General features: G+C 40.1%; 1 protein-coding gene across 2 annotated transcripts in view; it reads right to left on the bottom strand.

The window, feature by feature from the left end:
• LOC140524847 (uncharacterized) overlaps positions 1–16,543 on the bottom strand; it is a 44,296-nt gene extending 27,753 nt beyond the window's left edge. For both annotated transcript variants that reach the window (XR_011973855.1, XM_072639683.1), the window contains exons 1-3: positions 16,155–16,543; positions 915–1,029; positions 582–755 (exon numbers count right to left, since the gene is read on the bottom strand). Coding sequence is in view for 1 of the 2 variants with exons in the window: in XM_072639683.1 (XP_072495784.1) it covers positions 582–755; positions 915–1,029; positions 16,155–16,387 (522 nt within the window). In the remaining variant the exon portion in view is untranslated. The remainder of the gene's footprint in view (positions 1–581; positions 756–914; positions 1,030–16,154) is intronic.
• Between the last annotated feature and the right edge of the window lie 761 nt (positions 16,544–17,304).

The following is a 17,304-nucleotide window of genomic DNA, read 5'->3' as shown; positions in this document are numbered from 1 at the left end:
CAGTTGTGATGCAATGAATAGAGAGCTAGCCTCAACGTCAGTAAGACCCTGATTCAAGGTCTGCTGCCTATACTGGCTGGGTGACACTGGGAAGTTCCTGGTCATTTCAGCATTTCAGAACACTCCCTGAGTCAGGACTTCGTTACTTTTTTGTGTGTCATGGATACCTTTTCAGGATACCATTTTTAAATACCTAAAATATAAAGAATGCAAAGGAAGCCAATGACTATAACTATAGTTTGAAATAACTATAAAGTAAAAGTTGATTTTTTTTAAATTAATGGATCCTAGGTTAAGAATCCCTACTCTAAGATTAAATTTCAGAACAGATGCTGGTCTAAAGCAGTAAAGGGAAGTTCTACATTTGGAGGTCAGATGTCAATGAAATTGTCTCCTCTGATCTCCCTTGCCATCAGAAAATTCGAAAGGACAATGAACTTTGACTACAAAACTATTTTAAGTTGTTTTCATTAAATAAATGCTTCCAAGAATATATGAAATATAAATATGTGAATTGGACATTAACTGATTTACATGTTTTAACTTACAAAATACTCTGTTAATAAGAGGTGGGATTCTACCTTGTTTCTTGCTTCCATTACTACATTATGCTTAAGCAGCTCGGCTGCTATCTTGATGTTATGTTCACAGGCAGCATAGTGAAGTGCAGTGTTGTGGTAGGTATCCCGATGAAGAGTGTCTGCACCATGTTCCAGCAGGACAGCTGCACACTCCTCCTGCTGACACTCTACTGCCTGTCAATATAATGGAGAGAAAGAGGTAATAGGTACTCTACGATAAAATTTAGTATATTAAAATATCATTCATGGTATTTAAATGAGTAAAGCATATTTTCTTAATCTGAGAGAAACCAAAAGACATTAAATAGACCAAAATGGTTAACTAGCGCATACCTTTATTAAAGGTGTTTGACCGTTATTGTCAAATAGGTTTAGCTTGCATTTTTTCTCTACTAAGAGGGCCACGACATCTGGAAATCCATGAGCACAGGCCAGGTGGAGTGGTGTCCTATGGAAATGAGAGGGCGATATGATTGCTTCATAATTACAAAAACCAAAATTGTTCTATTATTATATACTGTAGTTCTAACATAGAAAAATTTTAACATAGCAATACAAAAATAAAAATTATTATGGTGCCTGAACTGTAAATCACTGCCAAAATATATATTAGTCGTCACTACTGTCACCTGAAGAAACCTACAATATGTATTAGCTCTCATTACTGGATATGATGAACAAAAGTGCCTGGGGGACAAAGAGCAGTATATTTAGATTTCACTAGAGACTGGCATGGAAACTTTGCTCAGTTTCTGACCTCAAGTGGTTCTCCTCTCCATAGGGAACTTGATGGTCCCTTGTACTTTGAGACACACCATATTGATGCCAGTCTTAGTGCAGACACCCTACTGGCATAGCCCACTGCAGCTCAGAACTCATGAGTCCAAGAGATCTGCCAGCCTCAGCCTCTCTGGCAACTGGGATAATAGGTGTGCATCACCTTGGTTGGCTGTTAATTCTAATAATAACTTTTTACACTAAGAGGATTCATAATTACAAAGTATTTAGTAAGGCAGGTGCCTCAGGGGGAAAAAAACATTTTCAAATTTGTATATTGTGTATTGCGACAAGCACATATGCATATGTGTGTACAATCTCCACTAAAGCCATACTGCAATGCAACATTGGACAGGTGAAGGGGCTCTGTGATGCTAAAAGCTATCCCAGCAGGGTGCAAGTTTTGGTAGCTCTACCATGCTGGCAAGGTAAAAGCCTGGTATGTCTGCTGTCCACAGATCAACCTAACTAAGCTGATAAAGATTTCACCAGGTTATTCAAAGGAGGATGAATTGTTTTATCAAAAGTCAGTCTCAAAGATGAGCTGTGTTGTTCAGTCTTTCAGTCATGTTTAACTCTTAGTGAACCCCATTTGGGGTTTTCTTGACAAAAGATGTTGGCATGGTTCCCCATTTCCTTCTCCAGTTCATTGTAATAATGAGGGAACTGAAGCAAACAGGATTCAGTGACTTGCCCAGAGTCACAGAGTTAATCAATGTCTGAGGCCAGAGTGGAACCCACACAGATGAGTGTTCCTGACTCCAGGCCCAGCATTCTATCCATTGATTTACCTAGCTGCCTCTGGCTGATCATCGGCCAAGTTGTAAAGAGGTCATGGTATGTATGTGTGTATGTGTTTGTCCTTCGTTGCTGAAGAAGACCATGTCACCAGAGAAATAATGAAATGACTTGCACTGACTTTGTTTTGAGTGAAGGAGGGCTGTGCAGGCCACCAGCCTCACTTCTCTTCCAAAACCATCTGAATCCAGTGACCAGATATTCAGCAAGATGACTGGAGATAATCCAGCTTAAGTGGCTTGCCCAAGGTCACACAGCTAGTGAGTGTCAAGTGTCTGAGGTGAGATTTGAACTCAGGTTCTCCTGACTCCTGCACTGGCTCTATCCACTGTACCACCTACCTGCCCCTTAAGGTTCATGATATGTACTGGTGGAGGGAATATCCATACCAACAATATCACGTATTCCTGAAATAATGAATGTGGATCTAAATACTCAAAGATCGATAGTTTTCATTTTTCTTCTTCCTCGGGACTCCCTGTTTGCCTTTTCCCTCATGCCTTCCTCACATGGGGAGAGGGAACAGCTCTTCCTTTTCCTCCTCCCAGCTGCAATGATGATGTGCTTGGATGAAGCCAGAGAAGGAAGGCAACTAGTATGTAGTAAGTATTTACTGTGTCCCAGACACTGGGCTAAGCACTTAACAAATGTTCTCTCATCTGATCCTTGTCATAACCTTGGGAAGTAGGTGCCATTATTAGCCTCATTTCCTAATTGAGCAAACAGAGACAAAGAATGATTAAGGAATTTGCTCAGGGTCACACAACTAGAAAGTATCTGAGGATGAATTTGAATTCAGGTCTTCCTGACCTTCCAGGCACAATACCCTATCCACAGTCAAAAATCATTTTTGACCAAGACAATATTATCTTAACTTCGTAATTATACAAAACATAAAAAGCAACAGTCAATATTATTTCTGTGTCTCTTGAAAATATTGGATGCTAATGCTTCCAGAAAAAAAGGGGAAGATGAAATGAAGCCTTTGATTATGGAGATTGTGAAGGGAACTAAAATAAATTTGAGATTGGTTCATTCAGTTTACACTCATTTTCTATTTTTGAATCCAGTTACATCCCATCCCTATCAGCTATGATTAGGGTAGGATCTAATTTTATTCAGGAAAGGGACAAAAAGAAATGGGAATCAGGGTAAAAGAGCCAGGGTGGACAGAGATATTCCTGGGAAGGCATTGGGAGAGAGAGGGGAAGGAACTTAAAAACGTGTTTATATACATTTGAGAATTACTTCAGCAAGAAACCGAGTTATGGGTGGTGAAAGAAATCAGAAAGTAAGGAAGCAAAACAGCCTCCAATGTTAGGGTAAAGGATCATGAAAGAGAAAGATATCGGGTCAGCCATCACACTGACTGAGTGGCAATATGGGGGGAGGCCAACTTCGTTGCTATCTATTTTAGGGAAGAATATAACCACAAAGACAGAGGAACGACAAGAATCTGTGACAACTTTCCATCGGAATTCACATGTAGTTGCTGTTAGCAATTACAACTTTCATCATTCTAGGAATGTTTCTTTCCATGTTAAGTACAGTTAGTCTTCAAACTAGGGGATAATTATCTAGTTGACATACCATGCAGGCTCAACAGGCTAGCATTGTCTTCATAAGTGTTCATATTGAACACTTTGAAAAGTATCTCAACCTTGAGAATGGACTAGCACTAAACTGTATAGTGACTGGTGGTAGGTTTTTCTTTTCCTTCAGTTTTAGACAACATTTGTATTATAAACAAAGTTTCCTACACTCATTTCTGTTATCATCACTCTATTTTAATTGATTTTTTAATAATCACCTCAACAAAACAACATATATTTATGGGAAGGGCAAAAGTTATTAGTCTGCAAATCACAGCATGTGTGTCAGAGGAAGGTGAGTAAGGATAGTCAGAGAACCATGAAAGCCTTTGGTTTCAGCCACTTCAGTGAGCCAATTCTCCAGCTGCTTTAACCCATGAGGCTGTCCTCACATATCCATTCCTAATTTGGCTCTAAAAAATGTGAAGGCAGATGAACTGACATGGACCTATGTTCACAGGAAACATGGAAATGTCTGCATTTCTTGCTTTTAGACAACTGAAAATATTAATAAAAACTCATAATATAGCTATCACTTTTAATTTTGAAGGCTGATGTATGACTAATATTGGAAATTACATTCAATATATGGGTCGTGGTTACAACAAGTCAGCGTTTCATTGTTTCTAAGAACACATCTCATATTATTTTTGTACATTTTCACCAAATAAGAAACTATATGTAATTCAATTGGGACACTCTGAACCGTCACATTTCCATCCTGGATTCCACAGATTTTCAATATTTAAGAAACAAAGTAAACAAACAAAAAAGATATATATGGCCTTGAAAATTATATTTGGAACTTAACTTCCCTATGGATAATTTAAGTGACTCATGTTTAAAGGTCCCCATGCATATGTTTTGGAATAAACTACAGAAAGGCAGCACAGTATGGTGGATAGAAAGCCAGCCTTGATGCTGGCAAGGTCTACCTCTGACTCACACTGACAGTGTGACCTCTCAGGGATCTGAGCAATTTTCTAAGATTCTAACTTGCTGGAAAGCTACTGGCCTGCAGTGTAAAGGGAATTCTCTATACCAATGACACCACATATTCAGTCCACATCCCATGAGAAACTCTAACACACACATTTAATCAGATGGCTGTATTAAGCATGTTGAGAGAGTAAGGAAGCAGATTCTATAAAATATACATGAAAAACAGTCTCCTTACACTCCCCACAGTAGCCAAAAATCAAACCTCTTCATCCCTCCTCAAATCTCCCAAGTTTCACTCTGCACTTCCTCAGCTAAAAATCTTGCCTCATAATTGGCTGAAAATAATTGAGACCATTACCTGAGATCTCCCTGCCCCACTTCTTCTCATCTAACATTATCCAAATGCCTTCTGTCACTATCTCCTCCATCATCCATCTCACAAGAAGAGATAACTCTTCTCCTTACCCATGAACAAACTTCTATAGGTACAAGTGATTCCATTCTATCATATCTCCTGCAGCATATCACCCTCCCCTCTAATTCATATTCCGGTTTTCTTCAAATCATTCCCTGCCTAGTGGTTACTTCCCTGCTTGCCTACAAACATGCCCACAACTTCTTCCCCATTGCCAAAATCATTTTTACTTCATTAATCTTTCCTCGTTCTCATCCTACATTTCTCATCTCGTTTGTGTCTAAATGCTCTAAGAGGATCATTGATTATACGTGTCTGCACCTTCTCTCTGGGCCCTTTCTTTAAACCCTACAGACTTGAGCTCAGCGTGTGGAGTGCAGAACAGCACAATGCAGCAGTGACAGGACCAGGAACAGGCTTCAAGGCACCACCGCTAGCAGTTCCCAGATTGCTCAACCCACAAACGCCACAGACAGCTTTAAAGATCAGTAGGAGGGCTCCTTCAGCCAGGAGAGGGGAGAGGAATCTGGACCTCCAGCAGCAGGCACTGCAGCTGCAACTTTTGGAGACTTCTGCCTAGAGCCCCTGGGGGCATTGAGCCACTGATCTGATTCTCAGCTCTGAGCTCCGCCCATGGATGAAAAGGAGCACTGGCAATGGAAATGGGGATGGTTGTGGTGAGGAAATTTCATTTACAGGTTCTAGGCAGAAAAGTTTTTGATTGCTCCCAGACCAGTGTGCAGGCCAGGAAGGGAGTAAACTCCTCTACCTTGACTGTGCCACTTTGGAGGAACTGAGAATTTACAGGTCCGCAGAAGATGCTCTCTTCTTGACAAAGGACTCACAAGTCAAATAACTGGCTGGGAAAATGCCCAGAAAGGGGACAAAAAGAAGACAACAGAAGGTTACTTTCTTGGTGAACAGGTATTTTCTTCCTTCTGATAGGATGAGGAATAACAAAGCATTACCTCAGAGGAAGTCAAGGCTTCAGTGTCCAAAACCTCCAAAATAAATATGCTATGGTCGCAGACCATGGAAGAGCTCAAAAATGATTTTGAAAATCAAGGAAAAGAGGTGGAAGGAAAATTGGGAAGAGAAATGAGAGGTATGCAAGATAATCATGAGAAGTGAATCAACAGCTTGTTATAGGAGACCCAAAGAAATGCTGAAGAAAGTAACACCTTTGATTTTCCGATTCCAGGAGTCAAGATGGCAGAGTGATTGGTAATTGCTATTTCCTTCGCCTTGATGACCTTGACCAGAACAGAGATTATTTCCCTGGAAAAAACCCTGGAACAGTGGGAGCAGCAAAAGGGGTAAACACACTCGCAGCACAAGAGGCTAGAAAGATCGCTAAGAAGGGTTCCTCATGCTGTGGCCCAAAGGCGATCAGTGCAGGATCAGAGCTGTCCCAGATAGTCCCACTCCAACAAACTGGATAAAGTTCCTGAATCCCAGGGAGGTGAAGTCAGCAACTGCCAACGCCAGGACCACAGACATGCCTCAGCACCCCAGTGGAATCAGGAAGACATGAGCACAGAAAGCTGACCTTGCCTATGCTCTAGCTGAGCAGAGGAGCTGCCTGCATCCAGATCAACCCTCCCCCACAACTGACGAGCTTCTTCCAGGGTAATTGTGGGGAAACCCAAAAAGTCCTAACTGGCCTCCACTGTCAAACACTAGCTAGCTCAGCACCAGGTAAGCGGCAGCATTTAATTTCTAGCTGAAAGAACCAGAGGCCACAACACACAAAGTCTCAAGTTTTAGGCACAAGAAATATGGGACAGAGCTCCCTATGCCACAGATGCAGAGAACTACCTTAAAAGTCAGGAAAAGGGTTATTATCATGAGTAAAAAGCAACACAGAAAAGAAAAGACCACAGAATCTTTCTATGGGGACAAGAACTAAAGCACAAATACCAAACAGGTCAGCAGTGAGAGTGTACTCCCATCTGAAATTTCAGAAGGGAATATGAACTGGTGGAAAAAACAAAGAGCCTTCTTGAAAGAGCTCTGCAAGAATTTTAAAACCCAAATTATAGAAATAGAAGAAAAACTGACCAATGATTTTGAAAATATAGAAAAGGGTGCACTGAAGAGAACAGCTCTCTATAAAGGAAAACTTGACAAATGGAAAAGGAAGTACAAAACCTAACTGGTGAAAATAACTCCTTAAAAAGAACAATTGGGCAGATGGAAAAGGAGATTCCAAAGTTAACTGAAGAAAACAATTTGACAAAAAATAGAATGGGCCAAGTAGAAGCTAGTGAATCTAGGAGGCATCAAGAATCAGTCAAACAGAATCTAGAATCAAAAGACAGAAGAAAATGTAAAAAAATGTAACTGGAAGAACAGCTGACCTCGAAAAGCGATTCACGAGAGATAATTTAAGGATTATTGGTATACCAGAAAGTCATGATGAAAAAAGAGGCTGGACAACATCATCCACGAAATCACCAAGGAAAATTGACCAGAAGTTCTAGATACGGAGGGCAAAACAGTCATTGAAAGAATCCACCATTCACCTGCTGAAAGGGACCCCAAACTATAAACACCAAGGAATATCATTGCCAAATTGCGAAATTATCAAGTGAAGGATAAAATATTGCAGGCAGGCAGAAAGAAACAATTTAAATATCGAGGAGCTACAGTCTGGATCACACAGGACCTGGCATCTTCTACATTAAAAGTTTGAAGAAATTGCAATATGATATTGCATAAGGCAAAGTAGCTGGGACTACAACTAAGGATTAATTAGCCAGCAGAGTTGAGCATGTTATTTCAGGAAAGGAGAAGGATATTTAATGAAATAAGGAATTTCCAGGTCTTCCTGATGAAAAGGCCAGAATTCAACAGAAAATTTGATCTTCAAACGCAGATCTCAAGAGCAGCATAAAAAGGTGAAGAGGGGAAAAAACTTGTTACATGGCATTGATAAACTGTTTATATCCCTATAAGGGAACATGATATTTGTTAATCTTGAGAATTGCATATTTATTATGAAAAGTAAAAGGGATATACGTAGATAGAGGGAGGGGGTATAAATTTAATGATGTGATGAAAACAAATGTGATTTAAGGGTGTTAAGCGATGGTAATTTGAGATGTGAAAAAGAAGAGGCAGAAAAAATAAATTCTTTCACAAAAAGAGGCACAATAATATATTCGAGTAGAGGGAAAGAGGGGAGGAGATGAGTATTGTTTGAAAGGTATGCTCATCTTATTGGATTCAAGGAGAGTACAGTAAACTCAGTAAATGTAGAAATACAACTGGTTCTAAAAGAAATAGGAAAGGAAAGGGGAAAGAAAGGGGAGGGGAGGCTAAAAGGGAGGGAAGAAGTATAAGGGAAAGGGAGATTAAAAGGGAGGGAGGCTGAAAGAAGGGAGGAGAGACTGAGGGAGGCAGCAGCCAAAAATTAAAACTCTTGGGGAAGGGAGAAGTAAAAGAATAAATGAGGGGGAAAGGGATGGAGGTAAAGACAGAAATAATAATCATAACTGTGAATGTGAATTGGATAAACTCTCCCAGAAAACGGAGATGGATAGCAGAATGGATTAGAGACCGTAATCCAACAATACGTTGTTCACAAGAAACACATTTGAAAAGGGGAGGTACACGCAGAGTAAAGGTAGAAGGTTGGAACAGAATTTATTGTGCTTCAGCTGATGGAAAAAAAAGCAGGAGTAGCAATCTTAATCTCAGACAAAGCAAAAGCAGAAATCTATCTAACCAAAAGAGATAAGGAAAGAAACTATATTCTACTAAAAGGCACCATAGACAGTGCAGAAATTTCATTATTAAACATATGTGCTCCGAATGATATAGAGAAGTGCTCCAAATTCTTAGAGAAGTTAAGGGAGTTTCAGGAAGAAAGAGAGCAAAACTATACTATTGGGAGACCTCAGCCTCCCACTCTCTGAACTTGAGAAATCTAACCGCAAAACAAACAAAAAGAAGTTAAGGAGGTGAAGGTGAATATGACTCTGGATAAGGCAGATATGATAAATATGTGGAGAAAATTGAATGGAGATAGAAAGGAATACACCTTTTCTCAGAGCTACATGGGACGTATATAAAAATTGACCACGTAATAGGCCACAAAAATCTTGCAGCCCAGTGCACAAAGGAAGAGATGGTTAATGTATCCTTCTCAGATCATAATGCAATAAAAATAATATGTATTCAAAGGTCATGGAAATATAAAAAAAAAAAAACTAATTGGAAACTGCAAACAATCTAATCTTTAAGAATGAGTGAGTTAAACACCAAATAATAGAAACAATTAACAACTTTATTCAAGGGAATGACAATAATGAGACAACCCACCAAATTTTATGGGATACTGTAAAAGCAGTTCTTAGGGGAAGTTTTATATCTTTGAATGCCTCCATGAATAAAAGAGAGAAAGAGGAGATCAATAAATTGAGTATGGAGCTGTAAAAGCTCGAAAAAGAACAAATTGACAATCCCCAAGTAAATATCAAACTAGAAACGCTGAAAACCAAAGAAGAGATTAACAAAACTGAAATTAAGAAAACGATTGAACTAATAAATAAAAATCAGTATTGCTTTTAGTAAGAAAAAAAGAACAATAAAATTGATAAACTTTTGATCAATGTGATAAAAAAAGAAGAAAGCCACATTACCAATTTCCAAAATGAAAAGGGTGGGGGGGAGGAACCAAGATGGCAGAGTACAAAGACATACATGTGCTAGCTCTGAAGCCACAGCCCGTAAAATACCTGTAAAGAAGAACTCCCAACAAATTCTGGAGCAGCAGAAGCCACAGAACAAAGGAGTGGAGGAGATTTCTGTTCCACAAAGACCTGAAAAACTGACCCGAAAGGAATGTCACACACTGGACCCAGAGCAGAGCCCAGCCCTGCCTCGGCTGCCAGGAAGCGAGAGGAGCTGATCCGAGCAGGCTTGAGGGACGGCATCTCTAGCAGCCACCCAGGTCCCTCCACCCACAGGTGCTAAAGGTCAGTGAGAGAGTCTCTTTGGCTCACCGAGAGGAAAGCAGGGTGTCCCCATCACTCAGGCACCCTCGGGAGGCAGCAGCAGAGGCAGCAGCAGACAGGGGCTCCAAAAACAGGCAGGAGCTTAGATCCATTGTGGAAGGTCTCCATGTAAACCCCCTGAGGGAACTGAGCCTCATGAGGCGGCCCTGCCCCCACCTGAGCACCTGAACTTAATCTCACACTGAATAGCAGCCCTGCCCCCTCCCAAAGCCCTGAGGCTGGGAAGCAGCATTTGAATCTCAGATCCTAAGCACTGGCTGGGGGGACCTGGAGGCGAGGTGGGTGTGGAGAGTACATTCAAAAGCCAAGTCACTGGCTAGGAAAATGCCCAGAAAAGGGGGAAAAAAAGACCATAGAAGGTTACTTTCTTGGTGAACAGATATCTCCTCCAATCCTTTCTGATGAGGAAGAACAAGGCTTACCATCAGGGAAAGACACAGAAGTCGTCAAGGCTTCTGGATCAAAAACATCCAGAATAAATATTCAATGGGCTCAGGCCATGGAAGAGCTCAAAAAGAATTTTGAAAATCAAGTTAGAGAGCTGGAGGAAAAACTGGGAAGAGAAATGAGAGAGATGCAAGAAAATCATGAAAAGCAAGTCCGCACCTTGCTAATGGAAACCCAAAACATGCTGAAGAAGATAACATCTTGAAAAATAAGTTAACTCAATTGGGAAAAGAGGTTCAAAAAGCCAATGAGGAGAAGAATGTTTTAAAAAGCAGAATTAGCCAAATGGAAAAGAAGGTTCAAAAGCTCACTGAAGAAAATAGTTCTTTCAAAATTAGAATGAAACAGATGGAGGCTAATGACTTTATGAGAAACCAAGAAATCACAAAACAAAACCAAAAGAATGAAAAAATGGAAGCTAATGTGAAATATCTCATTGGAAAAACAACTGACCTGGAAAATAGATCAAGGAGAAACAATTTAAAAATTATAGGACTGCCTGAAAGCCATGATCAAAGAAAGGGCCTAGACATCATCTTTCATGAAATTATCAATGAAAAGTGCCCTGAGATTCTAGAACCAGAGGACAAAATAAGTATTCAAGGAATCCACCAATCACCGCTTGAAAGAGATCCAAAAAGAGAAACTCCTAGGAACACTGTGGCCAAATTCCAGAGTTCCCTGGTCAAGGAGAAAATATTACAAGCAGCTAGAAAGAAACAATTCAAGTATTGTGGAAATACAATCAGGTTGACACAAGATCTAGCAGCTTCTACATTAAGGGATCGAAGGGCTTGGAATATCATATTTCAGAAGTCAAAGGAACTAGGACTAAAACCAAGAATCACCTACCCAGCAAAACTGAGTATAATACTTCAGGGGAAAAAATGGTCTTTCAATGAAATCAGGGACTTTCAAGAACTCTTGATGAAAAGACCAGAGCTGAAAAGAAAATTTGACTTTCAAACACAAAAATGAAGAGAAGCATGAAAAGGTAAACAGGAAAGAGAAATCATAAGGGACTTACTAAAGTTGAACTCTTTACATTCCTACATGGAAAGACAATATTTGTAACTCTTGAAAATTTTCAGTATCTGGGTGGTTGGTGGGATTACACACACACACACACACACACACACATATACACGCACACACAAAGACAAAGAACAGAGAGTGAATTGAATAGGAGGGGATCATATCTTAAAAAAATGAAATTAAGTGGTGAGAGAGAAATATATTGGGAGGAGAAAGGGAGAAATGGAATGGAGCAAATTATCTCTCATAAAAAGGCAAGCAAGAGACTTTTTAGTGCAGGGAAAAAGAGGGGAGGTGAGAGAAAAACATGAAGTTTAATCTCATCACATTCGACTAAAGGAAACAATAAAATGCACAATCACTTTGGTATGAAAACCTGTCTTACAATACAGGAACGTGGGGGTGAAGGGGATAAGCAGGGTGGAGCGATGATTGAAGGGAGGGCAATGGGAGGAGGGATCAATTTCAATGCAACACTCATGGGGAGGGACAGGATCAAAAGAGAGAATAGAAGCAATGGGGGGCAGGATAGGATGGAGGGAAATATAGTTAGTCTTACACAACACGACTGTTATGGAAGTCACTTGCAAAACTACACAGATATGGCCTATATTGAATTGCTTGCCTTCCCAAAGGGAATGGGTGGGGAGGGAAGGAGGAAGAGAAGTTAGAACTCAGAGTTTTAGGAACAACTGTTGAGTACTGTTCGTGCTACTAGGAAATAAGAAATACAGGTAATGGGATATACAAAGTTATCTGGCCCTACAGGACAAAAGAGAAGATAGGGACAAGGGAAGGGAGGGATGATAGAAGAGCAGGCAGATTGGTGATAGGGGCAATTAGAATGCTCGGTGTTTTGGAGTGGGGAGAGGGGACAAATGGTGAGAAAATTTGGAACCCAAAATTTTGTGAAAATGAGCGCTAAAAGTTAAATAAATAAATTTTTAAAAAATTTAAAAAAATGACAAGGGTGAACTCACCTCCAGTCAGGAGGAAATTAAAACAATAATAAGAAATTACGTTGCCCAAATGTACTCGCATAAATTCAACAATCTAAACGAGATGGATGATTATTTTAAAAGACACAAATTACCCAGACTAACAAAAGTGGAAATTGAATACTTAAATAACCCCATCTCAGAAACAAAAATTGAACAAGACGCCAATGAACTCCCTAGAGAAAAATCTCCAGGGCCAGAAGGTTCACAAATGAATTCCATCAAACATTTTAAGAACAATTAATTCCATTATTATACAGAGTATTTAGGAAAACAGGGGAAGTAGTCCTCCCAAATTCTTTTCATGAAACAATTAAAGTTTTTATACCTAAACCAGGAAGTTGCAAAACAGAGAAAGAAAACTGCAGACCAATTTCTCTAACTAGCATAGAGGCAAAATTTTTAAATATGATTTTAGAAAAGAGAAAATTAATCACAAGAATAATATAGTATGATCAGACAGGATTTATACCAAGAATGCAGGGGTGGTTCCATATTAGGAAAACTGTTAATGTAATTGATAATATCAACAACAAAACTAACAGAAACTACATGATTATCTCAAAAAGATGCAGAAAAAGCTTTTGACAAAATGCAACACCCATTCCTATTGCTAAGAATAAATGGAACTTTCCATAAAATAATAAGCAGTATCTACCCAAAACCTTCAGCAAGCATTACATGCAATGGGGATAAGCTAGATGCACTTCCAATAAGATCAGGGATGAAACAAGGATGTCCATTATCACCACTATTATTCAAGATGGTACTAGAAATGTTAGCTGTAACAATAAGACAAGAAAAACAAATTGAAGGAATTAGCATAGGCAAAAAAGAAACTAAGATATGATGATATTCTGAGAGAATCCAAGAGAATCAAGTAAAAAACTACTTGAAATAATAAACAAGTTTGCCAAAGTTGCAAGTCACAAAATAAACCCACACAAACCTTCCGCATTTGTGTATATTACTAACAAAACCCAACAGCCAGAGATAGAAAGAGAAATCCCGTTTAAATCTAGGGTAGATACTATAAAGTATTGGGGAGTCTACCTGCCAAAACAGACCCAGGAATTATATGAACACAATGACAAAACATTTTTCACACAAATAAAGTCAGATCTAAGTAAGTGGAAATACATCAGTTGCTCGTGGGTCGGCTGCACCAATATAATAAAAACGACAATCCCACCTAAATTTATTTACTTATTCACTGCCACTCCAATCAAACTATCTGATAATTATTTTGTAGAGTTAGAAAAAAATAATATCAAAATTCATCTGGAAGAAGAAAAGGTCCAGAACAGCAAGGGAACTAATGAAAAGAATTGCTAGGGAAGGTGGCCTAGCTCTACCAGATCTGAAATTGTATGATAAAAAAGCAATTATCCAAACCACTTGGTACTGGCTAAGAAAAAGAAGGGTAGACCTATGGAATAGGTCAGTTACCCAAAACCCAGTAGTCAATGAATATCAGAATGGCTAACATGACAAAACAGGGTGATGATAAATGTTGGAGAATATATGGGAGATTTGGAACATTAATTCATTGTTGGTGGAGCTGTGAGCTGATCCAGCAATTCTGGAGAGAAATTTGGAACTATGCCCAAAGGGCTACAAAAATGTACATACTCTTTGACCAAGAGATCATAAAAATGAGAAAGAATTCCACATGTACAAAAGTATTTATAGGAGGACTCTTTGTGGTGACCAAAAAGTGGAAATCAAGGGGATGCCCATCAACTGGGGAATGACTGAATAAATTATGGTATATGAACGTAATGAAATACTATTGTGCTGTAAGAATGATGAACAGGAAGAAGTCAGAAAGGCCTGGAAAGACTTCTGTTAATTGTTGGTGAGTGAAAGCAGCAGAATCAGAAGAACTTTATACACAGAAACAATCTCAGCGTGCAAGGACTTTTTCTGGAAGAGTTTCAACTTCATTGCAATACAAGGACTTAACAAATTCTCCATGGTCTCTTAAGGCTAAATGCCTTCCACAGCCAGAGAAAGACCTATGGAATTCGACTGCAGAATGTAGCAGATCATTTTCGTTTGTATTGACACTTTGGTTTGTTTTATGATTTCCCCCACTCCTTCTAATTCTTCTATGCAACGTGACTAAGGCGAAAATGTATTTAATAAGAATGTATGTGTAGAACTTGTATAAAATTTTATGCCAACTCGGGGAAAGATGGGGAAAGGAGGTGGGAAGGAGGGGGAGCGAGGGGGAAAAATCTAAGTTATATGGAAGTGATTATAGAATACTGAAAAGAAATAAAACAATAATAATAACAACAACAACAATAAAATAACGCCTTCAAAAATAGGCTAACTCAATTGGCAAGTGAGTTCCAAAAAGGAAATGAGAAGAAGAATGCTGTAAAAGACAGAATTAGCCAAATGAAAAAGAAGGTTCAAAAGCTGACTGAAGAAAATAGTTCTTTCAAAATTAGGATGGACCACATGGAAGCTAATGATTTTTTGAGAAAACAACAAATTAAAAAACAAAACCATAAATTGAAAAAAAAGAAAACAATGAGAAATATCTTATTGGAAAAGCAAATGACCTGGAGAATAAATTCAGGAGAGAAAATTTTAAAATTATGGAACTACCTGAAAGCCAGGATCAAAAAAAGAGCCTACACATCATCTTTTATGAAATTATCAAGAAAAACTGCCCTGACACTCTAGAACCAGAGGGCAAAATAAATATTGAAAGAATCCTCAAATCACCTCCTGAAAGAGATCCAAAAAGAGAAACTCCTAGGACTATTGTAGCCAAATTCCAGAGTTCCCAGGTCAAAGAGAAATAGTGCAAGCAGTTAGAAAGAAACAATTCGAATATTGTGGAAATACAGTCAGGATAACACAGAATCTGGCAGCTTCTTTGCTAAGGAATCAAAGGGCTTGGAATATGATATTCCAGAAATCAAAGGACCTACGAATAAAACCAAGAATCACCTACCCTGCAAAAGCGAGTATAATACTTCAGAGAGAAAAAACGATTATTCAGTGAAATAGAGGACTTTCAAGCATTTTTGGTGATATGATAAGAACTGAATAGAAAATCTGACTTCTAACTACAAGAGTCAAGAGAAGTATGAAAAGGTAAAGAGGAAAGAGAAATCATAGAGGAGTTTCTAAAGTTGAACTGTTTACATTCCTACATGGAAATATAATTTTTGTAACTCTTGAGACTTTTTTCAGTATTCAGGTAGTTGGAGGGATTATAAAGACACACACACACACACACACAAATACACAGACACACACACAGAGAGCACAGGACGAATTGAATAAGAAGGGATGATACTTAAAAAATAATAAAATTGAGGAATAAAAGAGGAGTACATTGGGAGGAGAAAAGGAGAAATGGAATGGAGCAAATTGTCATTCACAAAGGAGGTAAGAAAACGTTTTTTCAGTGAAGAAGGAAAGGGAGGAGGTGAAAGGGAAAAAGAGAAGTTTACTCTCTTCACATTTGGGGTGTCTGAGGCTGCTCCTGGGGGCCGTCCCTTCACTCTGCCCCACCGCCCTCTCACCTGCACTTTTCATCCAGATGGTTGACTCCAGCCTTTTCGTGCAGCAGCAACTTCCGCACTTTTTCCACATTCCCGAAGGCGGCAGCTTTATGGATCTTATCGAGGTCCTTGGCTTTCAAGATGTAATAACCAGTAGCCGGGTCGAAGGGTCGGACTCCGCTGTCCCTCCGGGAGAAGTAGGTGGGAGCTGAGCCTTCAGCCCTCCTCCCAAAGATATTTAAAATCTTCTTCATGTTGTCAGCGGGTCTCAGAGAGGGTGGGGGAATTCACGAGGAGTTCTCCCTTGGTGTCACGGACTTCTCTGGGCCTTCGCTGATTCTCCAAAGAAAACTTTAACCGCCAGAAGCGCCAAGTGAAGTGACTCCTAAGCCAGTAACAGCAAGGAATCGATCCTAGAGACGGCTGTAGCCCCAGCAACGCCTCGAGGGGGACCGAAATGCGCATGCGTTCTCCAGATGCAGGAGTCACGCGCATGGGCCCAAGGGTAAAGCTAAGCCTGGGCGAGTGCACACGTGCCAGGTCAGTTAGCTCTCCGCGGGAGGGGTCCACAGCTCAAGATCGCGAGGGTGGCTGAGCCCTGGGCTGGCTGCTTCCTGTGCTGGAGGTTCTGTGGAGCCTCGCGCTGTGACAGGATGCATAGAAGACGGGGGGAAGGCGATGGGGGCCAGGTGAAGCCTAAGGGGAGGGTGGGGCATGTGGATTCGGAGGACCTGGGTTCGAATGTCGAATCCCGGACCCGCTCTGTTGTTTCCCTTTGTGAAGTCGGGTAAAGCACTTCCTCTCTGAGCCTCAGTTTCTTCTTCTGTACAGGGAAGACTTGGGTCTCGATATCTTCCCAAGTGTCTGCCAGCCATGAATAATTCTGTGAAGCCCAGACTGAAAACCAGCTCCATGTTGGTGCTCTGATGTCTGATGGACGCCCTGGGACAAACGCAGTCTAGGTTCCTCTCTCCTCTGATTCTCCCTTCAGGAGGACAGGGCAATGATTCCTCTGGGACAGGGAGCCTGGCACAGGGAGGGTGGAGCTGGCCTTAGCCAGGCAACCCTGGGTTCGAGCCCAGTCTGTGCAGAATTACAGTTGCCCTATTGATGCTGTTATTAGGGTGGGGCCTGAGGGAGTTACAGCAGTTGTTTGGGAAAAGATACGTCA

This window comes from Notamacropus eugenii, chromosome 2, assembly GCF_028372415.1.
Source record: "Notamacropus eugenii isolate mMacEug1 chromosome 2, mMacEug1.pri_v2, whole genome shotgun sequence".
NCBI lineage: Eukaryota > Metazoa > Chordata > Mammalia > Diprotodontia > Macropodidae > Notamacropus > Notamacropus eugenii.
The sequence above is the reverse complement of the archived record's forward strand: the minus strand, read 5'-3'. Positions and strand labels throughout refer to the sequence as shown.